At 41.0% G+C, this 27,954-nt stretch overlaps 1 protein-coding gene and 1 long non-coding RNA gene across 3 annotated transcripts; both read left to right on the top strand.

Annotated features, from left to right (window-relative positions):
* LOC115831223 lies at positions 1-25,790 on the top strand. 2 transcript variants are annotated; one of them, XR_004026751.1, is made up of 4 exons: positions 1-95; positions 18,776-18,902; positions 19,174-19,269; positions 25,755-25,790. It is a non-coding gene; the product is annotated as an uncharacterized LOC115831223 (long non-coding RNA). The 2 variants fall into 2 exon arrangements; XR_004026750.1 differs by lacking the exon at positions 25,755-25,790 and adding an exon at positions 21,238-22,358.
* Positions 25,791-26,721: 931 nt separating this feature from the next.
* LOC100603283 (zinc finger protein 33B-like) lies at positions 26,722-27,925 on the top strand. Its single transcript, XM_030797770.1, has 2 exons — positions 26,722-27,151; positions 27,383-27,925. The coding sequence occupies exons 1-2, from the start codon at positions 26,722-26,724 to the stop codon at positions 27,913-27,915; spliced, it is 963 nt and encodes a 320-aa protein (XP_030653630.1). The 3' UTR covers positions 27,916-27,925.
* The last annotated feature ends 29 nt before the right edge of the window (positions 27,926-27,954 follow it).

Here is a 27,954-nt window from a genome sequence, read left to right as displayed (position 1 = left end):
CGCAGGTGCAAACGGCGTAGGCGTTCTTTCTGGGAAGATTCTTCGGCTTCAAGTGGAAGACATACTCCGAACCCCCAAGTCTATCCGCCGCTCAGGTCCGGCTCGGATTGGGAGCGGCGGCGAGCCGAGGGGGAATGGGAAGTGCTGCGCGGCTTGGGCAGCGGGTGGCAAGGCGGGCAGGAGGCGGTGGGCGCCCGACAGTGGGAACACCAGCGCCTGCGCATGAACCCGGGAGGGACGGCGGGGTGGGGGCGGCACGGTCGAGGGAGGGGTCGGAGCTCGGGTCTGGGGAACGCGGGGGCGCGGGAACCCGGGGCTGCGGATGCGGGAGGCCGCGGAGTCCGAGTGTCCGACTCCTGGCAGAGCGGGCGGTGTGGACCAGGCGGCCAGGGGAGGGGTCGAGGAGAGCCTTCGTGCCGGGCGGCACCGAGTGTGAAAGAATTGTCCAGTGAGAGATTAGTGAAATCATCTCTGTCAAATGAGAGAGATGAGTGAAATCATCTCTGTCAAATGAGAGAGATGAGTGAAATCATCTCTGTCAAGTGAGAGAGATGAGTGAAATCAAGGTGAGACTTGATTTCCTCACGTGTGAAACCGGGGAATTAATACCTCCTCAGGGGGTTGTGCGGAGGATTCGGGAACGTGGTGGCAGTGCCCGCAGTCAGTCACAGCGGCTGCTGTTAATGAAAACATGTTTCTTAGTAGTTTATGCTCATAACCTCGTTCTCAAGTCAGTATAACTCCCGCTCCAACAAATAAGGAAAGGAGACCGAGAGGAATGTGTTATGCCCAGAGTCACACAGCTAGCTAGCAGGTAAGCACGCTAGAGGATGAACTCTGACGTTTCTTCCTCCAAATGCCGTGGTCTGATGTACTATCCTGCTTATAAAAGCCAGCGATGCATCCTTTACAGCAGTTAGCAGAAATAATTTGAAGTGTGGAGAAATAATGTGAAGGATTGACTCTTACCATGTAGCAGTTCTGTTTTTCGGATTTCCAGATGTGTCTTTGGAGCTCTTGGGACAGGCAGCGTATTGTTCCCGAGTTAGGTGTCTGCGCAGTCCAGATTGATCTATGTTCTCAGTAGCCTTGGTTTGTGTTTATTGAAGGTCTGATCTGAGAGTCTATGGAACAGGAAAATTCAGAGTTAAACTGTGGCCTTGAGTAAGGATTTAAGTTAAAATGAATTTGTCCTTTAGGTGCATTTTTTATCTTCCTTGGAGCAAAGCACCTCTTGTGAAATAAGACATCTTGAGGAGCAAGATCCACGTGGAAAAGAACCACTCCAAATCGGAGTTTCTGAACAGAAGCAATAGCTCCCAGAAAGGAGCAGATACTAGATTTGCACACAATGCTCAGAATAAGTAAGATTTGGATGATGTTACCACATCCAGAAGACACACCACAGAGAAGATCTGCACTAGATTTCGAAAGAGAGTAGGAAAGTGGGCTGAGAGGAATGAAGGAGGGGTTAGGCCATGCAGGAGATATAGCTTCACTGGAGGAGTCTGGGAGACATGCTGTGGGTAAAGTGGTTTTAGAGTTACAGCTGAGTACATTCCGTCTTCACCAATCCCAGTATAGCCCCCACTCTTTTTTCACTCCCTCTTCCCAGATCCCAAGATCTTTGCACTCCATGAATCTGGCATCAAAAGATATGCTGATGAATTCCTTTCTTCTGAGATTGTACGACAGTAGTACAAGAAAGGTTTTTTGTTTGTCTTGTTTGAGGTTGGGAAAAATTGGCCCTGAGAGTGTAAGTGAATTTCCCTGGTTTTGTGTTAGTGGCAGAGCTGAGAGTAGACGAGTCTCCTCACACCCGGCCCGGTGCTAATCACATTATCACTGTTAAAACAGACATCTTTAAAAGGCAGTCTTTTGAGAAACTACATATACTGTAGAAAAAACAGCTTAAGTTACCTTACCTTAAAGTGCCTCCAATCCTTCTTTCATAGCTTTGGTTGAGTTCTTTTAACTTAAGGAGTAAAACGAGGAAAAAGAAATCCATGTTCGATGAAACTTCTGATGAAGGCTTACATAGCTTTACTGCATTTAGTGTGTTGTGATTTGTTTAATCATTTTTGTTATAATTGTTTTATTTCTTTGAGAACACAAAGTGGTACACATGTTTTAAAAAATCAGCCGAAAACAGTTATATCCACTCAGTAAAAAAAAAAAAAGGACACATCTAAGCTCCACGTGATCATGTAACTGTCACCAATAGACACGTGGGTGCATCTTCATGGATTTCTTCCTGCCTCTTCTCCAGGTTGAAAGGGATGTTCTCCCACAGAGAGACGTTTTACCGCCCCCCCCCCACCCCCCGCCTGGTAATGTTTGCAGTTTTTTAAGTAGGCAAATCCAAAGCATTTCATATTTCTAGTGACTTGCTTCATTTTTTTTTAATCCCAGATAAACCTTCAGAGATTTCTGCATTTTTCCAGGATCAGCAGAAAATGAAGAAATCCTATGTGAGTTGATGAAGTAATTCTGTACTTTGTTTTACAGTGGATCTTAGCAGGTTGACCCTTACACTTAAATTGGAAAAGTCGAAATAGATACAATGAACTTCAAAGAAACAGGGTTAACACAATGATTCTCAAACTTCAGTGTGCATAAAAGTAACCTGGAAAGTTTGTTAAAACAGAACAGGGCCTGAGAATTTTCATTTTTAACAAGATTACAGGCGATGATGCTAGGGTTCAGGTGTATAGGCCAATAGCATTGGAATAGTAGATCAGAAGGGCAAAGTTGGCATATATATGTCACATATATATGTGTGTGTATATATGTAATGTATATATACATACACAGGTATTGATATCTGTATATATGTGTATATGTGTATATATTGGTATATATACATACACACATCATGTGGAGTTAGTTATCAGATTTGAGTTGCAAAGATTTCTGACCTTTCTGGTAACTATGGCAAAGAGAGATGATCTGTTAATGGCTTTCATTGCTGATGAGAATGATGCTACCTGGTTCCTTTTGGTACGTATGTGAAGACTGATGCTGGAAGCTGAAAAAAAAATATTTTTTTTTCCTTTTTTTTGAGACAGAGTCTCGCTTTGTCGCCCAGGCTGGAGTGCAGTGGCGTGATCACGGCTCACTGCAACCTCCGTCTCCAGGGTTCAAGCGATTCTCCTGCCTCAGCCTCCTGAGTAGCTGGGACTACAGGTGAGTGCCACAATGCCTGGCTAATTTTTTGTATTTTTAGTAGAGACAAGGTTTCACCATGTTGGCCAGGCTGGTCTTGAACTCCTGACCTCGTGATCTGCCCACCTTGGCCTCCCAAAGTGCTGGGATTACAGTTGTGAGCCACCGTGCCTGGCCTTTTTTTTTTTTCTTTTTATACAATTATGGACAGCCTTCTGGTGGCAACCATGAAATAAATACCTGTAATTATTCTTTAGTGAAAGCAAAAAGCAAGGTACTCAGCAACACTGAATTAATGAAGTTTTTTAGGGACCATGTTACTAGAGCCCATGTAAATGGCTTTCAGTTAGTCTTGTTTTTTGTTTTTTTCTGGATAAAACTTTAAACATATAGAGAATAAATTGACTGTATGTCTTTAAAATCACTTTCCAAAATTCTTAGTCTTGCTTAATCTGTAGAATATTCAGTTAAGAGATTATTTTCTGGCAAATGTTTCTGCACTTAATCAAATTTTCAACCCATGCTTCATGCAGAATGGATTATTTCTTACCATTTGTTGGACTTTGGTCTGTAAACATCACCAATGATATATTTGTTTATTGTGGTAGAATATACATAACATAAAATTAACGATTTAAAGTACACAATTCAGTGGCATTTAGCATAGTCACAATGTTTTGCAACCATCATCACTATTTAGTTCCAGAGCATTTCATCATTCCAAAAGGAAACCTATATGCTTTACAGTCACTTTCCATTCGCCTCTGAGTGCACTGCCTCGCAACCACTAATATACTTTTTGTCTCTATGGACTTCCCTATTCTGGATATTTTATATAAATGTAATCATACACTATGGGTTTTGCTTTTTTTTTTTTTTTTTTAATAGAGACAGGGCAGACTGGAGTGCAGTGGCTCAATCATAGCTCGCTCTAGCCTTGAACTCCTGGGCTCAAGCAGTCCTCCCACCTTTGCCTCCCAAAGTGGTGGGATTACAGGAGTGAGCCACTGTGCCTAGCCAATATGTGTTCTGTATGTCCGTCTTTCACCTAGTATAATGTTTTCAAAGTTCATCTGAGTCGTGGCATGTATCTGACCTCATTCCTTTTTATTGCTGAATAATCTCTTACGTGGATGCACCTCATTTTGTTTATTCATCAGTTGATGGATGTTTGGGTTGTTTATACCTAATGGCTATTGCAAATAGTACATCTATGAATGTGTGTATATAAATTTTTGTTTGAACACCTGTTTTCAGTTTTCTGGATATATACCTAGAAGTAGAATTGCTGGATCATATATTTTGTCTTTTACTGAGGAATCACCAAACTTTTTCACAGCACTGCATAATTTTACATTTCTACCAACAATGTTTGAGGATTACAGTTTCTCCACATCCTTGATAACACCTGTTATTGTTTATTTTTTAAATTATAGCCATTCTAGTGTTTGTAAAGTGGTATGTCATTGTGGCTTTGATTTGCTTTTTACTAGTGACTAATGCATTTCAGCACCTTTTCAGGTGCTTCTTGGCCGTTTGTATATCTCTTTTGCAGAAGTGTCTATTCAAGTCCTTTGTCCATTTTTAAGTTGGGTTTATTGTAAGAGTACTTTTATGTACTAGACCCTTATTAGATATGTGATTTTCAAATATTCTATGAGTTTTCATTTTCTTGATAGTATCCTTTAATTCATAAAAGGTTTTAATTTTGATGAAGTCTGGTTAATCTATATTTTCTTTTGTTGCACATACTTTTGATGTCATATCTAAGAATCCATTGCCAAACGTAAGGTCATGAAGGTTTAATTCTATATTTTCTCCTAAGAGTGTTATGGTTTTAGCGCTTACATTTAGGACTTTGACCTATTTTGAATTAATTTTTGTTTATAGTGTGAGGAAGTGGTCCAACTTCACATTTATTTGCCTGTGGATATCCAGTTGTCCCAACACTAATTTTGAAAAAACTGTTATTTCTCCCATTGTATTGTCTTGGCACCCCTGTTGATAATCAGTTGACCATAGATGTATGAGTTTCTTTTTGGACTCTTAATTCCATTCAGTTGATCTATATGTCTGTCTTTGTGCCAGTTCCGTACTGTTTTGTTTACTGTAGCTTTGTAGCAGTCTTGAAGCCAGAAAGTGTAAGTCCTGATTTGTTTATCTTTGTCAAGATTGTTTTGGCTCTTCAGGGTCTCTTGTAGTTCCATGAGTTTGACGGTCATGTCCGTTTTTGCAAAAAAGGTTATTCGATTTTGTAGTGAGTCTGTAGAACACTTTGGGAAGTATTGCCTTCTTAACCATATTAAGTATTCTATTCATGAACAAGGAATATCTTTCCCTTTATTTAGGTCTTTAATTTCTTTCAGCAAAAGTTTTATGGTTTTCAGTGTATAAGTCTTAGACCTCCTTGGTTAAATCTATTCCGAAGTATTCTTTTGATGCTATTGTAGTTAGAATTTTTTTAAATTATAAATTGTTTTTAAAATTTACTTCTTGGATTGTTAATTGCTATAGAACAACGGCTAATTTTTCTGTGTTAATCTTGGTCTTGCAACTTATTGAATTTCTTTTTTTTCTTTTTTCTTTTTTTTTTTGAGATTGACTCTTGCTCTTTCGCCAGGCTGGAGTGCAGTGGCGCAATCTCGGCTCACTGCAACCTCTGCCTCCTGGGTTCAAGTGATTCTCCTGCCTCAGCCCCTGGAGTAGCTGGGACTATAGGCATGCACCACCACGCCCAGCTAATTTTTGTATTTTTAGTAGAGACAGGGTTTCACCATGTTGGTCGGGATGGTCTCGATCTCTTGACCTCGTGATCTGCCCGCCTCGGCCTCCCAACGTGCTGGGATTATAGGCATGAGCCATCACGCCCGGCCTTGAATTTCTTTATTATCTCTAATGGTTTCTTTGTGTATTCTCAAGGATTTTCTGTTCATAAGACTGTCATCTACAAGTAGAGATAGTTTTACCACTTAAGAGAGGTGAAAGATTAGGGCCTTCTCAGATCTCTTCTGAACATGGGCCTTGTCCTAGATTTCTGTGTCATCATCTGGATTCCCAGGAGTATATGGAAGCTTTTCCAAAGCCCAAAAGCATCTCACTCTTCCTCCCAGGCTTATTTTTAGGTATCTGTTGTTCACCCCATCTGATAACCTTTGCCCCAAAGGCCACAGCTGGTTCATTTACCTTTAAATGATTTCAATAGGTGCCTGCCACATTGTCATTTCTCTGTCTGAGAGTTCTTAGCACTGTGTGTTACTCTTTCGGCCACCACCAGACAGAGCAAAACAGACAACCCCAATTGTTTGAGAACCAGCTCTATTCTGCTCCTTCAAGCACTGGGAACTCACACCAGGAATACGGGATTTCATCTTAAGGACTGCTACTGAGTCAGTGTTATGGGTTGAATTGTGCCTCCTGCAAATTTCACTCATTGTAGTCTCCACCCACAGTACCTCAGAACATTGCCTTATTTGGAGATAGATTATTTACAGAGATAATAAAGTTAAAGTGAAGACATGAGGGTGGGCCCTCATCTAATATGACTGGTGTATTAATTAGTCCGTTCTTGCACTGCTGTAAAGAAACACCTGAAACTGGGTAATTTATAAAGAAAAGAGGTTTAATTGGCTCACAGTTCTGTAGGTTGTATGGGTAGCATGACTGGGGAGACTGCAGGAAACTTACAACCATGGAAGAAGGCAACGGGAAAGAGGCACATTTTGCATGGCCAGCGCAGGAGGAAGAGAGTGAAGGGGGAGGTGCTACACACTTTTAAAAACAGCTAGATCTTGTGAGAACTCACTATCATGAGAACAGCAAGCGGGAAATCCGCCTTCATGATCCAGTCATCTCCCTCCAGCCCCTTCTTTCGACATTGGAGATTACAGTTTGACATGAGATTTGGGTGGGGACACAAATTCAAACCATATCAATTGGTGTCCTTTTAAAGGGGAAATTTGGACACAGAGAGACGTACAGAAAGAAGACCATGTGAAGACATGGGGAAGGTGGCTGTTTACCAGCCAAGGAGAGAATCCTAGTGTTCTGAACCTTCCTTCAGAGCTTTCAGAAGGAAGCAGCCCTCCTGACACCGTGACTTTGGACTTCTAGCCTCCAGACTGTGAGAAAATACATTTCTGTCATTCAAGCTGCCCAGTCTCTGGTACTTTATTATGACAGCGCTGGCAAACTCATACAGCTTGTGAGGGGGATGGGGCGAAGGTGAGTTAAAACAACATAGATCTTTCCTACTAGGTTTCAGCTGCCATTCTCCTGATTAAGATTTGCTTAGTTGCTATAAACCTTTTTTTTTTTTTTTTTGAGATGGAGTCTCGCTCTCTCACCCAGGCTGGAGTGCAGTGGTGCGATCTCGGCTCACTGCAAGCTCCGCCTCCCGGGTTCACACCATTCTCCTGCCTCAGCCTCTCCGAGTAGCTGGGACTACAGGCGCCCGCCACCACGCCCGGCTAATTTTTTGTATTTTTAGTAGAGATGGGGTTTCACCATGGTCTCGATCTCCTGACCTCGTGATCCACCCGCCTCGGCCTCCCAAAGTGCTGGGATTACAAGCGTGAGCTACCACGCCCGGCCTATAAACCTTTATCTATATTGCAGAATTCTGATAAAGCTGCTCTGACTTTTTTTTCCCACATTTCTGTGGAGGGATGGTCGCTAGGAGTTCCCCTCTCTGCCATTTTCCCAGACTGCAGTCTGTCACCAGTATTTTGCAGGTTTTGAGTTAGTTGACCTTTCTGCAGCACCTGACCCTACTGCCTGTTTTCTGCACACCCTGTGCTGCTGGTTCCTGTGGCACCACACCACCCTCTTCTCTTACCTTTCTTCTAATGACATCTCATTCAAGGAATCTTTTCAACCTCATAGTAAATAACATATCCCCCATGTATTGGTTTCCTGTTTCTGAATGAAACAAATTATCACGAATGTAGTAGTGTAAACCACACATTTATTATCTTAGAGTTCTGGAAATCAGGAGTCTGAAATTAGTCTTATATGGCTAAAATCAAGGTGGTGGCAGGACTGGTACCTTCTAGAGGCTGGGAAGGGAGAATCTGTTTTCTTGCCTATTTCAGGTTATCATGGCCCCTTCCATTTTCAAAGCACGTGATGACTTCAGTCAGCCTTTGTCTGTAAAATGCCTTCTTATCTATAGTCAGATGTCCCTCTGACTCCCTATAAAGACACGTGATTACATTTATGGCCCACCTGGATAATCCAGGACAATCTCCCCTTTTCAAGTTTCGTAATCACATCTGCAAAGTCCTTTTTGCCATTTATGGTCATAGTCACAGGTTCCAGGGATTAGGATGTGGATATCTGTGGGGCCATTGTTCAGCCCACCACATCTGCGTTTTGATCCTTGACTCCCTGTTCCATCCTATTTACATACATGCATTGGCTTCTTACTCTCTTTGTATAAGTACATGGAGATGTATGTTTGTATCATGGAAGAGTATATATTTTTGTTTATATGTTTTTTAGAATTATATAGCCCATCTCATTTGGTATATATGTTACTGCAGCTTGTAAAAAAAAATTAATATTGCACTGAAGATCTATCCAAGTTGTTTAGTTTATTCCTTTTTATTCCATATATTCTGAGACCATACTGCACTTATCCATTTTTTCATTGAAAGGCATTTAGGTCATTTCCGTTTTTCCTTATTGTGTGTAATACTTCAGTAAACATCCTTTACTTTGTCTGCATAAAGAGAAAGGATTTCCAGGCTGGGCACAGTGGCTCACACCTGTAATCCCAGCACTTTGAGAGGCCAAAGTGGGAGGACTGCTTGAGCCCAGGAGTTTTTGACCAGCCTGGGTAACATAGGGAGACCCTGTCTTTACAAAAAAATTTTTTTAATTACCTGGGCATGGTGGTGCATGCTTCTAGTCCCAACTTATCAGGAGTCTGAGGCAAGAGGACTGCTTGAGTCCAGGAGTTCAAGGCTGCAGTGAGTTATGATTGAGCCACTGCAGTCCAGCCTGGGCAACAGAGCAAGAAAGGATTTCCAGAGTTACTTGGTGCTACCAGTTTGTCTGCCAAGTTACCATACCACAGCCATTTATGAGAGTACCATTTTCTTTATTTTTTTTTTGAGACGGAGTCTCACTCTGTCACCCAGGCTGGAGTGCAGTGGCACAATCTCTGCTCACTGCAAGCTCTTCCTCCCAGGTTCATGCCATTCTCCTACCTCAGCCTCCCGGGTAGCTGGGACTACAGGCGCCCGCCACCACGCCCAGCTAATTTTTTGTATTTTTAATAGAGACGGGGTTTCACCATGTTTGCCAGGATGGTCTCTATCTCCTGACCTTGTGATCCGCCCGCCTCAGCCTCCCAAAGTGCTGGGATTACAGGCGTGAGCCACTGCGCCTGGCTGAGAGTACCATTTTCTTTATCTTCTTCCTAGCAATTAATATAGTCATATTTTAAAATTATGGCCAATCTGGTGGATAAAGAAAACCTCACTGTTTTGATTTGAATTTCTCTGATTTTAGGGTTGAGCCTTTCAGTTTTCTTTGTTGATATACCTTACGTACTTTTCTATTGATTTTGTTCTATATTTCTTACTAATTTATAAATTTGAAATACTTTATAGTAATCTTTGTGTTATTTTTCTTTTTTTATGAGACAGAGTTTCGTTCTTATTGCCCAAGCTGGAGTGCAATAGCACAATCTCTGCTCACTGCAACCTCCGCCTCCCTGGTTCAAGCAATTATCCTGCCTCAGCCTCCCGAGTAGCTGGGATTACAGGCATGTGCCACCATGCCCAGCTAATTTTGTATTTTTAATAGAGATGGGGTTTCTCCATGTTGGTCAGGCTGATCTCGAATTCCCGACCTCAGGTGATCTGCCTGCCTCAGCCTCTGAAAGTGCTGGGATTACAGGCGTGAGCCACTGTGCCCAGCTTATTATTATTATTATTATTATTATTATTTGAGGTGGAGTCTCACTCTGTCACCCAGCCTGGAGTGCAGTGGCGCCATCTTGGCTCACAGCAACCTCTGCCTCCTGGGTTCAAGCAATTCTGCTGCCTCAGCCTCCTGAGTAGCTGGGATTACAGGCGCCTGCTACCATGCCCTGCTAATTTTTTTTTCCCCCAAGACGGAGTTTCACTCTTGTTGCCCAGGCTTGAGTACAATGGTACTATCTTGACTCACTGCAACCTCTGCCTCCTGGGTTCAGGTGATTGTCCTGCCTCAGCCTCCCAAGTAGCTGGGATTACAGGTGCCCCCCACCACGCCTGGCTAATTTTAATTTTTTTTTTTTTTTTTTTTTTTTTTTTTGTAGAGATGGGGTTTCACCATTTTGGCCAGGCTGATTTCAAACTCCTGATCTCAAGTGATCCACCTGCCTTGGCCTCACAAAGTGCTAGGATTACAGCCAATTTTTGTATTTTTAGAAGAGAGGGGGTTTTGCCATGTTGGCCAGGCTGGTCTCCAACTCCTGACCTCAAGAGATCCACTCGCCTTGGCCTCCCAAAGTGTCGGGGTTATAGTTGTGAGCCACCATACCTGGCCTTTTTTCTTAATTTGAAAATCTATATTCCAAAGGGCATTAACATGATTATTTGCTTTATCCTGTAAAGCATAATATACCAAAATACCAATACCAATATTATTGTTAACAAAATATTTTTGAAACCAGTTTAAGATTTATTTTGCAGTTCTTTTGTCCTTAGGGCACAGCCCCATTGCGACATACAGTTAGATTCCTTTGTTTTAAATTTAGCAGAAATAATTCTCTGAGTGGTACGGCATCAACTTTAGATATAATTAGATTTATTTGTTTCATTGCTGTTTGTTTTTAGAGTTTTTATTTTGAGAATCATTTTTTATAATTATGAAAAATATTTAAATGTTTCCAAAGACAAATCTGTAAAGCAAAGTATATTCAGAGATCAGTCTGAGATTCATCCCTTTCCCTCCATCCGGTTCCTTGTTCCTTTCCTCACCTTATGAAGAATGATTGATTTTGTTTTATGACTTATCTTTTTATTGTTACTTTTAATATAAGCAGATCTGTATGTGGATACACATATTTTCCTTTTGTATATAGAAGCTGCCACATTATACTTGATTTTCTCAGACTTCATTTGGTCATATAATAGAACCTGGAGTTCACGCTGCAGTGGGATATGCAGGTCTTCCTCAGGTCTTGTTTCAGTCGCTTAGCACTCTGTAGTATGAGTGTATGACATACATTCAACCAGTTGTTTGCTAATCAACATTTGGGTTGTTTCCAGTCTTTTCCAAATTTAAATACTGCTTTAGCTTTATGCCTACATCTTTTCAATTTTTTTTTTTTTTTTTTTTTTTGTGGAGACGGATTCTTGCTCTGTTGCCCGGGCTGGAGTGCAATGGCATGATCTTGGCTCACTGTAACCTCCACCTCCTGGGTTCAAGAGATTCTCCCTGTCTCAGCCCCCTGAGTAGCTGGCATTACAGGTGCCCACCACCACATCTGGCTAACTTTTTTTTGTATTTTTAGTAGAGACGGGGTTTTACCATATTAGTTAGACTGGTCTTGAACTCCTGACCTCAGGTGATCCACCTGCCTCGGCCTCCCAAAGTGCTAGGATTACAGGTGCGAGCAGCCACGCCTGGCCCCATCTTTTCAATTTTTGGCTAATGTGTCTTTGTGGTAGATTCTTAGAAGTGGGATTTCTAGGTCCAGTGGTAAATTCATACATATATAATGTAACTGCATACTGCCATATTTCACTTCATAGTGGCTGCTTATTTTGTATTCTCACGAGCAGGATGTGAGTATGCTTTTATACCTGTAGCAAACCAAACTAAGTGTATGTGTTATTCTTTTGGTTTTCTGCCAGTCTGATAGGAGTGAATGGTTCAATGCAATTTTTACTTACATTTTATTTTATTTTTTTACTTTAAAGGGTAATCTTTTTTTTTTTTTTTTGAGATGGAGTCTTCTTGTATCGCCCAGGCTGGAGTGCGGTGGTGCGATCTTGGCTCACTGCAACCTCTGCCTCCCGGGTTCAAGTGATTCTCCTGCCCCAGCCTTCCGAGTAGCTGGGATTACAGGCACCTGCTATCACCCCTGGCTAATTTTTGTATATTTATTTATTTATTTTTAAGACAGAGTCTGGCTGTGTCACCCAGGCTGGAGTGCAGTGGCACGATTTCAGCTCACTGCAGCCTCTGCCTCCTAGGTTCAAGTGATTCTCCTGCCTCAGCCTCGTGAGTAGCTGGGACTACAGGCTCCTGTCACCATGCCCGGCTAATTTTTTTTGTATTTTTAGTAGAGATGGGGTTTCACTATGTTGGCCAGGATGATTGTGAACTCCTGACCTCATGATCCACCCGCCTTAGCCTCTCAAAGTGCTGGGGTTACAGGCGTGAGCCACTGTGCCTGGCCAATTTTTGTATGTTTAGTAGAGACAGGGTTTCGCCATGTTGACCAGGCTGGTCTCGAACTCAGGTGATCCACCTGTCTTGGCCTCCCAAAGCACTGGTATTACAGGTGTGAGCCACCGCACCCGGCCTTTCCTTCTGTATTTTTAGGAACGCTTTGCCTTTTCTTTGTCATGTAAGTTACAGATACCTATGGTCTCAAAAAAAAAAAAAGAAAAAAGGACAATAAACACCAGTTTACCTAGATTCAACAGTTTTAAGTATTCTTCCACATGTTCTCTGTCTTTATTTATATGTAATTTTTCCAGGCCAGACACAGTGACTCATGCCTATAATCCCAACACTTTGTGGAGCAAAGGTGGGAGGATTGCTTGAGCCCAGGAGTACAAGACCGCCTTGAGTAACATAATGGGAGTCCATGTTACAAAAAATTTTTAAAAATTAGCTGGACATGGCGGTGTGCACCTTTAGTCCCAGCTACCCAAGAAGCTGAGGCAGAAGGATCACTTGAACCTGGGAGGTCAAGGCTGCAGTGAGCTATGATCGTGCCACTGCACTCCGGTGTGAGTGACAGAATGAGCTACCGTCTCAAAAAACAAAACAAATTTTCATTTTCCCCAAAAATGTCCTCTGTAGCTTTGCTGGGCCCAAGAGCCAGTCAAAGATTTTTTTTTATTCCTTCATAGTAATGGACATTTAAAATAAGTCCTGGTCAGGAGTCTTGTTGAACAGTTATTCTTGAATTTAACTGCTCTTTAGAATCATTTGAAGCTCTTTAAATATTCCTATACCCAGGTGATATGCAACCATGCTTAGAAGCACTGTTGTAGAATGCCTGCATGTCTGTATTTGACTGATTTGTTTTTCCTCACAATTAGATTCAGATTATACATTTTTCTTTTTTTTTTTTTTTTTTTCTTGAGAACGAGTCTAGCTCTGTCGCCCGGGCTGGAGTGCAGTGGCATGATCTCGGCTCACTGCAAATTCCACCTCCCGGGTTCAAGTGATTCTTGTGCCTCAGCCTCCCGAATAGCTGGGGTTACGGGCTCCTGCTACCATGCCCAGCTAATTTTTGTATTTTTAGTAGAGACAGGGTTTCACTGTGTTGGCCAGGCTGGCCTCGAATTCCTTACCTCGTGATCTGCCCACCTCGGCCTCCCAAAATGCTAGGATTACAACCATGAGCCACCACGCCCGGCCTATACATTTATCTTATGCCAGTTTATTATGTACTTTTTATATAATCTCTTTGTACCACTATTTGTAATGGTACCAAATATCTCCATTTGAAAAGCAGACTTTCTTTTCCTTTTTTTAAACTAATAATCTTTGGGTGGAATATGGAGACTATGTGAACATCCTCTTCCCAATAATCTTTCCCAATGGTTGACTATTTAGGGTGAGCACTTTTAGCATGTTTATTGGCCATGTTAGTGTTATCTTTTGTGAAATGACTGTTAAGATCTTTTCCCCCATTTTTCTATTAGGTTGTCTTGCTTGTATTGATTTTAGAAGTATTTTATATATTCTGGGTATAGTCCCTTTAAAAGTTTGATATGTTGTCAATATTTTCTTCTGATTTGCATTTTTTGCATTAATTGTGTCTTTTGATTAATTGACATTCTTAATGTGGTCCAGTTTATTTCAGTCTTCTCCTTTATGGTTAGTACTTTTGTATCTTGCTTTAAAAAAACTTCGCTTGTGAATATAGTTTCATGTTATGTTTTTGAAGTTCTGTTGTTTTTACTCATCACATTTTAACCTACAATTCATCTGGAATTGATTCTCACATATTGTGTGAGATTGAAGTCAAGTTTTCCCTATATTTAAACCCATTTAATCAGCATAGTTTATTGAGACTATCCTTTTCCTCACTGCTCAGCTGTGAAACTTTTAAAAATAAATCAGGTATCCATGTTTGAAGGTCTGTTTCTAGACCATATTTTTTTCTGTTGGTGTTTCAATGTATTCTTTCACCAATACTGTCTTAAATTATTGTCTTAAATTACTCTATAATAAATTCTTACATCCACTAGTGTGTTAGTTTTCTAATGCTTCTTTATAAGTTACCACAAAGTTTGCCACAAAACAACACAAATTTATTACCTCAGGTTCCATGGATCAGGAGTCTGGGAATGGGCTAGTTAGGTCCTGTGCTCAGGCAGAAGGCCGCAACCAAGATATTGCCTGAGACACCTAATCTTAATGGAGGCTCAGAGTCCCCCATACACATGTGGCAGAATTTATTTCCCATAAATGAGAACCCATAATGGTTTGCTTCTTCTTAGAGGCCAGTAGGAACTCTTCTCTGATACTTTACCTTCTTTTTTTGAGACAGAGTCTCACTTGGTCACCCAGGCTGGAGTGCAGTGGCACGATCTCTGCTCACTGCAACCTCTGCCTCCCAGGTTCAAGCGATTCCCATGCCTCAGCCTCCTGAGTAGCTGGAATTACAGGCATGCACCACCATGCCCAGCTAATTTTTGTATTTTTAGTAGAGACGTGGTTTGGCCATGTTGGCCAGGCTGGTCTTGAACCCCTGACCTCGTGATCCGCCCATCTTGGTCCCCCAAAGTGCTGGGATTACAGGCGTGAGCCACTGCGCGCGGCCACTTTACCTTCTTTTTAAGGACTCACCTGATTGGGTAAGGCCCACCAAGACAATCTTTCTTTTGATCAACTCAAAATAAATTGATTAAGGTATCTTAATTATAACTGCAAAATCCATTTGCCATATAATGTAATATAATCTTTACTGGAGCCACAAATTCTCACACTAACGGGAGGAGATTATATAATGATGTAAGTTATTGAGGCTTATCTTAGAATTCTGACAACCACAATTAGTGTGAGTTCACACATTTTTTTGTTCTTCTCTAAGACTGCCTTGGCCATTCTTGGTGGTTTAAAAAATTTTTTTGTTTAGTTTTAAAAATGTTGCCTCCATTTTTATTTATTTATTTATTTTTTTGAGACACAGTCTAGCTCTGTTGGCCAGGCTGGAGTGCAGTGGCACAGCCTTAGCTCACTGCAACCTCCACCTCCCGGGTTCAAGTGATTCTCCTGCCCTGGCCTCCCAGATTTGCTGGGATTAACAGGCGTAAGCCACCACTCCCGGCCTTTTGCCTTAATTTTATGATGTTGGGAACATTCTTGGTTCTTTGAATTTTTTTTTTTTCTTTTTGAGACCTGTCGCCAGGTTGGAGTGCAGTGGCATGATCTCAGCTCACTGCAGCCTCTGCCTCTGGGATTCAAGTGATTCTGCCTCAGTCTCCCGAGTAGCTGGGACTACAGGTGCATACCACCATGCCCAGCTAATTTTTGTATTTTTGGTAGAGATGGGGTTTCACCATGTTGGCCAGGCTGGTCTCGAACTCCTGACCTTGTGATCTGCCTGGCTTGGCCTCCCAAAGTGCTGGGATTGCAGGCATGAGCCACCGCACTGAGCTGATTCTTTGAATTTCTATATATAAGCTTGAGAATCAATTTGTCAGTTTCCACAAAAATATTTGCTAAGCTTTTGATTGGGATTACCTAGAATTTATGGGCCAATTTAGGGAGAATTGAGAACTTTGTAATATTGAGTTGTCCAATCCATGAATATAATTAGTTCCTTTATTTTTAAAGATATTCTGTTTTTTTAAAGATATTCTTTTGTTTTTCTCGAGAATGCTTTATAATTTTCTGTGTAATCATCTTAGAAATGATTTGTTAGATTTATTCTCAGGAATTTTTTTTTTTTTTTTTTTTTTTTTGAGACAGAGTCTTGCTCTGTCACCCAGGCTGGAGTGCAGTGGTGCGATCTTGGCTCACTGCAAACTCTGCCTCCCGGGTTCACGCCATTCTCCCGCCTCAGCCTCCCGAGTAGCTGGGACTACAGGCGCCTGCCACCACGCCGGCTAATTTTTGGCATTTTTAGTAGAGACGGGGTTTCACCGTGTTAGCCAGGATGGTTTCGATCTCCTGACCTCATGATCCGCCCATCTCGGCCTCCCAGAGTGCTGAGATTACAGGTGTGAGCCCCTGTGCCTGGCTGCTATTTCATGTTTTTGATGGCACTGTAGGTGGTACTTTGAAACAATTAGTTGCTGGTATATAGAAATCCACTTGATTTTTTTTTTTTTTTTTTTTGAGCTGGAGTTTTGCTCTTATTGCCCAGGCTGGAGTGCAATGGCATGATCTTGGCTCACCACAACTTCCACCTCCCGCGTTCAAGCGATTCTCCTGCCTCAGCCTCTTGAGTAGCTGGGATTACAGGCATGTGCCACCACATTCAGCTAATTTTGTATTTTTAGTAGAGATGGGGTTTCTCCATGTTGGTCAGGCTGGTCTCAAACTCCTGACCTCAGGTGATCTGCCCACTCAGCCTCCCAGTGTGCTGGGATTACAGGTGTGAACTACCATGCCCAGCCGAAATCCACTTGATTTTATTTATTTATTTTTTGAGACGGAGTCTCGCTCTGTCATCTGGACTGGAGTGCAGTGGTGCGATCTCGGCTCTCTGCAACCTCTGCCTCCTAGGTTCAAGCAATTCTCCTCCCTCAGCCTCCCAAGTAGCTGGGACCACAGGCCCATGCCATCAAGTCCGGCTAATTTTTTGTATTTTTAGTAGAGACGGGGTTTCACCATGTTAGCCAGGGTGGTCTCCATCTCCTGACCTCATGATCCACCCTCCTGGGCCTCCCAAAGTGCTGGGATTACAGGCGTGAGCCACTGTGCCCGGCCTCCACTTGATTTTTATACATTGATCTTGTATCCAAAAACTTACTGAATTCACTTCTTACTTAAAATAATTTGTAGATTCTTTTGCATGTTCTTCATGCAGAATTATGACATCTGCAGATACAGATAGCTTTATTCTCTTCTAATTCTTATAACTTTTTATATCTTTTCTTGCCTTATTCCACTCACTTTTCCACTCTGACCTATTTTTTTCCCCTATTTTCCAGTTCTCAGTGTATGCCATGAACATTTATCAGCTGTTTGTGTTGCTAACCTGGGAATGGTACTTCTTTCTCTCTCTGCTGGTTTGTGTCTACTTATTGGCTTCCCACTACCCACAGCAGTCAGTCATCTCTGAGCTAGATAAGACAGTCCATTGGATTAAAGAAGAAAATATTCAAATGCCTACCTACATATATTATAATCTAAGAAAAAGAGTGAAATTTAATACGTAGATTGGCAATATACGTTTATAAGTTATAAATTAATAAAAAGGTTACCCAGGATAGGGCCAGGAGCGGTGGCTCATGCCTGTAATCCCAGCACTTTGGGAGGCCAAGGCGGGTGGATCACCTGAGGTCAGGAGTTCGAGACCAGCCTGACCAACATGGAGCAACCCCATCTCTACTATAAATACAAACTTAGCTGGGCGTGGTGGCGCATTCCTGTAATCCCAGCTACTAGGGAGGCTGAGGCAGGATAATTGCTTGAACCCAGGAGGCAGAGGTTGTGGTGAGCCGAGATTGCACCATTGCACTCCAGTCTGGGCAACAAAAACGAAACTCCATCTTAAAAAAAAAAAAAAAAAAAAAAGAAGGTTACCCAGGATTGAAAATGTCCAAATATTTTGGATACCCCTAATTCTATAGGAACAAGTCCAAAATTACTCAATAACATTCCCTGAATACCTCTATAGTTCTTTATCTTATCAGAGTCCCAAACAATACTATTCTGTGTGCTTATTGTTACTCCTTTAACTACATATGTTAGCTGTATCCATTCTTATGCTATTGCCTGGGTTCATGAATAACACTCTAGTTGTTTAAGAATTCAAATCTTTACCTCCTCAGTGAAACCCAACCGAATAGCAGGAATAGAACTTTTCTCCCTCTTTGTAAGCTTAGATAACTTATTACATCTTTTTGCTATAGTACCTGCAACATCTTATTGTAGTATGTGATTATATGTTTGCCTGTGTTTATCAGATTGTATTTTCCTTGAGAACAGTAACATTGTTTTAGTTGTCTTCGTATTCCCCCAAAGTAGGAGAATTCTTTGTGACACATAGGCACGTGGTGGGACACCAATTACTTATCATGGCGGTGGGGTATATCTATTATGATTTCTTTTTTCCAACCAAGTACAGTGCAAAAGTAGACATCCTATGACACATTTTCTGATTAACTGTGAATAGTGAACATTATAATAATTCTCTTACAGCGTTTATGTCTTTAAATTTTGATTGCTTAAATTTGAATGGAATGTACTGTTTCAGGGATCCTTGTCATTTGAGGATGTGACTGTGGGCTTCACCCAGGAGGAGTGGCAGCATCTGGACCCTGCTCAGAGGACACTGTACAGGGATGTGATGCTAGAGAACTATAGCCACCTCGTCTCAGTGGGTAGGTAGGAACTGTTTTTCATGTAGACTCCTAGTGTGTACATATTTTCTTGGTTGCTGAAACTTGTGGAAGTTTTGTTGAGGTTAATTATACTAAACTTGATCTTCAGGGTATTAAGCAGAAGAACTGTTTGGGGTGCTATAAAGAATGTTATTGTTTTCTTTTTCCACACGTGGTTGAAATTGGCTTTTGAAGTTTCATTTTCTCCCTCTTTCAGAGGCCCTAAAGTCCATTATCCTCACCCAGTTTCCATGTCATTTCCCATTCACAGGATATTGCATCCCTAAAACAGAAGTGATCTTCAAACTGGAACAAGGAGAGCAGCCATGAATATTAAAGGAAGAGCCCCCAGGCCAGAGATACCCAGGTGAGGTGGCATGTATCAAGCAGAAGGATGCCAGTGACATGGTATAAATTCTTTTAATTCTCGAGAGTTTGCATGGCCAGGCACAGTGGCTCAATGCCTGTAATCCCAGCACTTTGGGAGGCCAAGATGGGCGGATCACCTGAGGTCAGAGTTCGAGACCAGCCTGGCCAACATGGTGAAACCCCATGTCTACGAAAATGCAAAAATTAACCGGGCATGATGGCAGGTGCCTGTAATCCCAGCTACTCAAGAGGCAGAGGCAAGAGAATCACTTGAACCAGGAAGATGGAGGTTGCAGTGACCTGAGATTGCACCACTGTATTCCAGCCTGGGTGACAGAGCGAGACTCTGTCTCAAAAAAACAAAAAAAAAACAGTGTGCTCATATGTTCATTCCCACTATGTGTCACTCAAGTTTTAGGTGCTGGAAATAGAGTAGTGAACTGAATTTTATCCATGACCTCATGGAGCTTACCTTCTGATTGGGAGAAAAAGATAAAGAGCAAAAATGACAACACTACCACACATGCACAGATATGCCAAGTGGTCATGTAAAATAGTAAGGAAATTAAAGAAGGTTAAGAATGATGGAGTGTTAAGCTTTAGAAAGGTGGGCTTTTGGATGCTGTGAACTTGAATGATATGAGGGTGGGAGTTGGCGGTAGTCTTGATAGCAGGGAAAGCATCAAGTGCAGGGCACTGAGGCAGGAGTGCACGTGTGGTCTTTGAGGAACACAAATATCAGTGTGGATTGAAAAGAATGAGTGAGGCAAGAGTGGTATGAGTTGATGTTGGAGAGGTAATGGGAGCCCAAATTATGTAGGGCCATATGGCCATGATAAGGACTATGATTTTATTTTGAGTAAAATGAGAAGCTATTGGTATGATTTGACCCAATAAGGAACATTTGCTAATTTGTCTTTGAAATGAATATCTCTGGCTGGTAAGCAAAGAAAATACTATTGGGGACAGAGGGATGAAAGCAGGAACATGAGTCAGGGGAGTATTTCAGTCTGCAAAAAGGCAATAGTAGCTTACACTTTGGAGTGGTGGTGATTATTAAAAGTGATTGGCTTTTGGCCGGGCACAGTGGCTCACGCCTGTAATCCCAGCACTTTGGGAGGCCGAGGTGGGCAGATCACCTGAGGTCAGGAGTTCAAGACCAGCCTGGCTAACATGGTGAAACCCCGTCTCTACTAAAAATACAAAAATTAGCCAGGCATGGTGGCATGCGCCTGTAATCCCAGCCACCCAGGAGGCTGTGGTGGGAGAATTGCTGGAATCTGGGGGGCAGAGGCTGAGGTGAGCCAAGATTGCGCCACTGCACTCCAGCCTAGGTGACAGAGCAAGACTCTGTCTCAAAAAAAAAATTAAAAAGTGGTTGGCTTTTCAATATGTTTTGAATGTGGGACCTGTAACATTTGCTATTGAGTGGGATATGGAACATGAAAGAAAGAAAGGAGTCAAGAGTGACTCCAAAGATTTCACCCAGAACAGTTGCATAAGTGGGTACCAGTTGGGGGATATTGAGGAGAAACAGTTTTGGAGGGATTGTTTAGTTTGCACACATAAAGTTTCAGGTGATTATAAAGTATCCAGGTTTACATGGCGAATAAGCATTTGGGCATATAAGCAGGTAGTTTGGGGCAAGTCCAAGAGGAAGATATTTATTTGGAAATTATCAGCTTATGGCAGTAGTTAACAGTTTTTAAGTTTAGTATTTAAAGCTGATGGATTAGATAACCTCTCTTTTGGGGTAGGACTGGAGGCTGTCCCCTGGGTCATTAGCTTTCAGAAGTCATGAAAGTGAGGAGACTGAGCAAAGAAGAAAGAAAAAGCAGTTTGGGGATGAGCGGAAAACAAAGAATGTAGTACCCTGCAGCCAAGTGAAGACAGTGTTTCAAGGAGAAAGTGAACTTCTCTGAAGCAGGATATGTAAAGTCAGCATTTTCTCTGTCTCTGTCTACAGATCCTCCAGAAGCAATAAGGAAAAAGAGCAACACAAACTTTATCTCATGACAATAGAGGATATCTGAAACCCCAAATCAATACAAGTGGAAATGCTGCCAGAATCACTGAAAAATTAAGGAGGGCTATATGTACCAGCAGATGAAAAGAAACAAAAACATTTCTGGTGCTTGAAGGAACTGGTAAAATACTTGAGAGAGACAAAGTACATACTCTGAGGTGCAAAGCTTAAATCTCTCTTGCAATAACATCAGTGCTGTGCACAGGACAGCTGGAGCTCTTTTGAATGCAGTCTGGTTCTGTGAAGGTGATGTAGGGTTAAGTATGGAAACAGACACACAAGTCATATTTTTCTGTGACAATGCAAGAAATGAGAGTTTCCATTTCAGAAAAAAATGTTACAGACACCTGTATGTGGGGAAATAAACTTACATGCTATCTTAGCTTGTATTCCTACAAACAATTTGAAATAAAAATTTACTCGGTAACTATTGGTCAGGATGGGCAGACCTACTACAGAAGTGAGGAAGTGGGGAGTAAGGCTGGTCAGGACGAAGAGAAAGTACAAGAGGGTGATAACAGAGCAAGCCATTACCAAGGCTACTCTGGCAAGAAAGGAGCGACAATCTGGGTTGATGCATAAACTGAGTTTGGTATATGTGCAAAACACTTGTTCATAAGAAGCTCTCTTGTTAGGTTAATACATGGCTCTGTTCCTTTTACCTAGTAAAACTGATGCAGTGTAAAAGCTCATGTCCTTTGAAGCTGAGTAATCCAAAAGGAACTGGCATAAAATGCCCCACAAAACTACTGCAAGAATAAAGAGGTGAAAAAGATTAGGAAAAAAAAGTAGGTGATGAAATGTCACCTGATCAAAGTGGACATAAAGTAGATAAATAATTGGGCCAAATAATAAACCATGAATTTCAAAAAGGACTAATTGAATTGATTGCCTGCATGATATGAGAGTTCAAGAAGGATGTTAAGGCAACAGTATAATGTTTTAATTCATTTAATAAAATGCATTCTGGGATGTCAGGCTGAGAAAAGAATTGGAAGAGAAAATAAGAATCACAGTAAAGAAAGCAAATTGGGGCCAGGCACAGTGGCTTACACCTGTAATCCCTGCACTTTTGGAGGCCAAGGCCGGTGGATCACTAGAAGTCAGGAGTTTGAGACCAGCCTGGCCAACATAGTGAAACCCCATCTCTACTAAAAATAGAAAACATTAGCCAGGAATGGTGGCACACCTGTAATCCCAGTTAATTAGGAGGCTGAGGCAGGAGAATAGCTTGAACCCAGCAGGCAGAGGCTGCAGTGAGTCAAGATCACCACTGCACTCTAGCCTGGGCAACAGAATGAAACTCCATCTCAAAAAAAATAAAAGCAAATTGGAGGAGTCTCAAAGAATAGGCATTGCTGAAATGTAGATTAGAAATAAATGTGGAAAGCCTTTCAAGCAAGAAGAAACTGAAGTAAATAAAAGGTGAATATTGCATAGTTAGTATAAAAGATACTTCACATATATACTATACATACAGTTCATTCCCCAAAGTAGAAAATGAAATAAATAGAACCAATATTGAAAATATTCCAATAACACTTTTTGGGGAAAAGAAGATACAATTGAATCTACATAAAAAGACAAACCATCCCTCAGGAAGGCAGAACAACAATGATCAACATTGTGATAAATTCCTAATAATATTACTAGATTTCAAAGATAATCATTTTGACAGCCAATCAATATAAGAAAAAAGTCCAGCTGATCTCAGCCTTTTCCATAACAAAATTTGCTAAACAAAACTGATAAAAGTCTGTAGAGCAATTGCTACAAAATCATTAGGGTGGGTCAAATTAAGAACTTTATACCAGGTTAAAGAGCGATTCTTTAGCAAAAAAGAGGAAACCTTTTTTTGAATAGGCAAGAATTCTGGGCCCTTTGTCCCTAAGACCTTTTATTAGAGGATGAATATCAGATAACCAAGAAGTGAAACAAAAAGCATGGTAAAAATATTGGTGGTAGCCTCTGAATTTAATTGAGGAACTAATTCTAAAGCAAATGTGAGAATGTGTTATTGGAAAACCTGGGCATTATAGACTGTATTTAATTTGATTAAGTGGAGGCTAAAAACAAGTGGGAAGAATGACAGTATTCTAATAAAGTGAATTATGTTAAAATGCAGTGTATACATTCCTAAGAATCACTGCTCTGTGCAAATGAGTACAATAAAAATCATAGGACTAATGGGAAAATGAGGTCAAGGACTAACACTCAAAAACTTTCTGTGTCAGTGATACACAACAGTGAAGTCTTCAGTTGCAATTTTAGATTTAATTTCTCCTTTTGATTATTTTGGCTTTCGCTTTATGAATTTTGGAGCATTATTAATTTGTACATATTAGGATCCTTATGTCCACTTCATGAATTAACCACTTAATAATTATGTAATGTCTCTGTTTATACCTAGTAATACTCTTTGTTCTAAATGCTACTTTGATATTAATTTAGCTCTTCCAGTTGTCTTTTAATTTTATTTACCTTTTTCCATACTTTTAATCTGTTTATATTTAAAGTGAATTTCTTTTTCTTTTTTTTCTTGAGATGGAGTCTTGCTCTGTCACCCAGGCTGGAGTGCAATGGCACAGTTTCAGCTCACTGCAACCTCTGCCTCCTGGGTTCAAGCAATTCTCCTGCCTCAGCCTCCCGAGTAGCTGGGATTACAGGCATGTGCCACCACACCTGGCTAATTTTTTGTCTTTTTGGTAGAGACAAGGTTTCACCATGTTGACCAGGCTGGTCTTGAACTCCTGACCTTGTGATCCACCCACTTCAGCCTCCCAGAGTGCTGGGATTACAGGCATGAGCCACTGCACCCAGCCATGAATTTCTTAAAATAGCATGCGGTTGGATGTTGCTTTTATACCTTATGTGAAAACTTCTACTTTTTTTTTTTTTTTTTTTTTTGTTGGGGGGGATGGTGTCTCACTCTGTTGCCTGGGCTGGAATGCAGTGGCACAGTCTCAGCTCACTGCAGCTTCTGCCTCCCGGGTTCAAGCTATTTCCAGCTAAATTTTGTACTTTTAGTAGAGACAGGATTTCACCATGTTGACCAGGCTGGTCTCGAGCTCCTAATCTCAAGTGATCTGCCTGCCTCGGTCTTCCAAAGTGCTAGGATTACAGGCGTCAGCCACCACGCCTGGCCTTCTACTTCTTAATTGTGATATTTCAACCACATATGTTTAATATAATTTTTTAATGTTTGGATTCATATTATTTTGCTGAGTGTTTCCTCCTTGCTCATTTGTTCTTTTTCATTTTTTCCTCATTTTCTCTCATTTGGATTGATAATTTTTATTTTGTTTTATCTCCTGTTGAAAAACAATAAAATTGAATCTTCAAAAAATAATAATAAGCTCTTGCTATATCCATGATACAAAGTTTTGATCTGATGACCTTCCCCTTTCTATTTCCAGTGCCTTTGGCCACTCACACAGTGTTTTACCTGTGGTCAGGAGTCTGGGAGGATGTTCTGATACCCTGCAAATTGGCAAGAACTGAAACTAAAATCATTACTGACAAATCATAAATCTTCCTCACTTATCTTATTTGTTACATTCTATAAGCCTGCTGCTCTCACAAATGACCCTCATAATGTTACTTCGTTTTTGTCTTTCTGTCATCCTTTCTTAATGATGTTACGTAACTGTCTGTTATTGGGATGGGTGCGGTGGCTCACGCCTGTAGTCCCAGCACTTTGGGAGGCTGAGGTGGGTGGATCATTTGAGGTCAGGAGTTCGAGACCAGACTGGCCAACATGGTGAAACCCCATCTCTACCAAAAATATAAAAAATTAGCCGGGTGTGGTAGCACATGCTTGTAATCCCAGCTAATCAGGAGGCTGATGCAGGAGAATCACTTGAACTTGGGAGATGGAGGTTGCAGTGAACTGAGATCATGCCACTGCACTCCAGCCTCGGTGACAGAGCAAAACTGCGTCTCAAAAAAAAGCCAGGCACAGTGGCTCACACCCGTAATCCCAGCACTTAGGCTGAGGGGGGTGGATCATCTGAGATCAGGAGTTCAAGACCCACCTGGCCAACATGGTGAAACCCTGTCTCTACTAAAATACAAAAATTAGCTGGGCATGGTGGCAGGCGCCTGTAATCCCAGCTCCTCGGGAGGCTGAGGCAGGATAATTGCTTGAACCCAGAAAGCAGAGGTTGCAGTGAGCTAAGATCACACCACTGCACTCCAGCATGGGTGACAGAGCCGGACTCCATCTCAAAACAAAACGTATCTATTACTGTTTTACTTTTGTAGACTGTCTTCTAAATATTTTTATATTTTATATTTTCACTTTTCACCTGAAACACTAACCACTACAACCCCTGCCTTGTGGGTTCAAGTGGTAGAAGAACACCATTTAAAACTTGATATGTTTCATACAAACAAAACCATTCCTCTGACATTTTTCTTCTCTTTTTTTCTTTTTCTTTTTTTTCTTTTTGAGACAGAGTTGTGCTCTTGTTGCCCAGGCTGGAGTGCAATGGCGCGATCTCAGCTCACCGCAGCCTCCGCCTCCCGGGTTCGAGCGATTCTCCTGTCCAGCCTCCCTAGTAGCTGGGATTACAGGCATGTGCCACCACACCCAGCTAATTTTGCATTTTTAGTAGAGATGGGGTTTCTTCATGTTGGTCAAGCTGGTCTTGAACTCCCAACCTCAGGTGATCCTCCTGGGCTTCCCAAAGTGCTGAGATTACAGGTGTGAGCCACCACGCCTGGCCTCCTCTGATATTTTTCTAGAACACTGTTAACTACTAGTTTTCCTTGCCTCTCTCATTCTCTGCACGTCCCATTTCTAGATTAGCCATTTTTATATTTATATTATTTATTTTATATCTTTTTAGTATCATTTTTATATCTAATGTTTTATGTCATTACTTGTGTCTATTCTATATTCACCGTGCTTTATGGTTATTTGTAACCTCTGTGTTGTTTTGAAGTACGTATTTGTAAATTGCCCATTGTGTGTTCTAAATTTCCACCCTACTTTCCACATTATAGGGTTTCGTGTTTATTTTCTTTTAGCCAAAGGGCTGGAGGAGATTAACACTTTTTGGATTACTTTATTCCAAGAAACTAAGTCAACTATATATAAAAGCACTTTTGTATGTAAGTGTAATTTCATCACAAATATCACAGGACTCATAAGTTGTGGTTATTTTTTATTTCTAGAAGTCTGCAAAGTGGATGATCAACTAGAACACTGTCAGGAAATCCAGGACAGACATATCTGGCAAACTGCATATATCAACAACAAAACACTGACTATAGAGAGAGGTAACATATTAAGAAAAGTGTTTGATTTCAGTATAGACCCACTTCCTTCCATAAAAATACCTTGTAAATGTGACTTATGTGGTATGAGTTTGCAATACATTTCAGATTTATTTAATAGTAAGAAAAACTATTTTAAGAAAGATGCCTCATGACCTCAGTGGATATGGAAAACTATTCCTCAATAGTAACCATGAAAAAACTCATATGGAAGAGAAACCTTATGAGTTTATTCAAAATGGAAAATGCCTCAGTTATAAGGAGGACTTCATTTCATATCTGAAAATTCAAAATTTAGAGCAATCTTTTGAATATAAGGAATGTGAGAAGGATTTCTATGGAAAGGCAGTTTTCATTACATATAAGCAAGCTTACACAAGAGAGAGTCCTTGTGTACATAATGAATGTAATGAAGTGTTCTGTAATAATTCAACTCTCATGGTCCATAAAATGTCAGAAAAAAGAGAAGACTTTTATGAGTTTAATGAATATGAAAAATCCTTTGAGAAGTCCACTTTCTTGAAACATAGAGTTCATTTGGAGGTGAAATACTATAAATATATTGAAAGTGTAGGTAATTTTAACAGATTAAGCTTTCCTAACAGAAGAGAGAAAACATTTGAAAGTAACAAATCAGGGGAACCTTTGTACGAGAAGTCAGTACTTAATGTAACTCAGAGAACACACAGAGGAACAGAAGTCTGTGGATGCGAGCAATGTGGAAAACCATTCTATGAAAAGTCAAAGCTAACCAAACATCAAAGAATCCATACAGGGGAGAAACCCTATGTATGTAATAAATGAGAAAAATGCTTTTCTAGGAAATCTCTCCTCACTTTACATCAGACAGTCCACACAGGAGAGAAACCCTATAAATGTAAGGAATGTGGGAAATGCTTTTCTAGGAATTCACACCTCATAATACATCAGAGAACTCACACAGGAGAGAAACCCTATGAATGTAAGGAATGTAGAAAAAGCTTCTATCATAAGTCATATCTTACAGTACACCAGAGAATTCACACAGGGGAGAAATCCTATGAATGTAATCAATGTGGAAAAACCTTCATAAGCAACTCTGTTCTCACAATACATCGTAAAACACATACAGGTGAGAAACCCTATGAATGTAATGAATGTGGGAAATCTTTCTCTAGGAGTTCATATCTTACAATACATCAGAGAACTCACACAGGCGACAAACCCTATGTATGTAGGGTATGTAGCAAAACCTTTTGCCACAAGTCTGATGTCACTAAACATCAGAAGACTCACCTGGGGGAAAACCCTATGAATGTATTCAGTGTGGGAAAACTTTTAGTCATAACTCAGACCTAAAAGTACATCAGAGAACACATACAAAGGAGAAACCCTATG

This window comes from Nomascus leucogenys, chromosome 18, assembly GCF_006542625.1.
Source record: "Nomascus leucogenys isolate Asia chromosome 18, Asia_NLE_v1, whole genome shotgun sequence".
In the NCBI taxonomy this organism is placed as follows: Eukaryota; Metazoa; Chordata; class Mammalia; order Primates; family Hylobatidae; genus Nomascus; species Nomascus leucogenys.
This window is presented reverse-complemented; position numbering and strand designations above follow the sequence as displayed.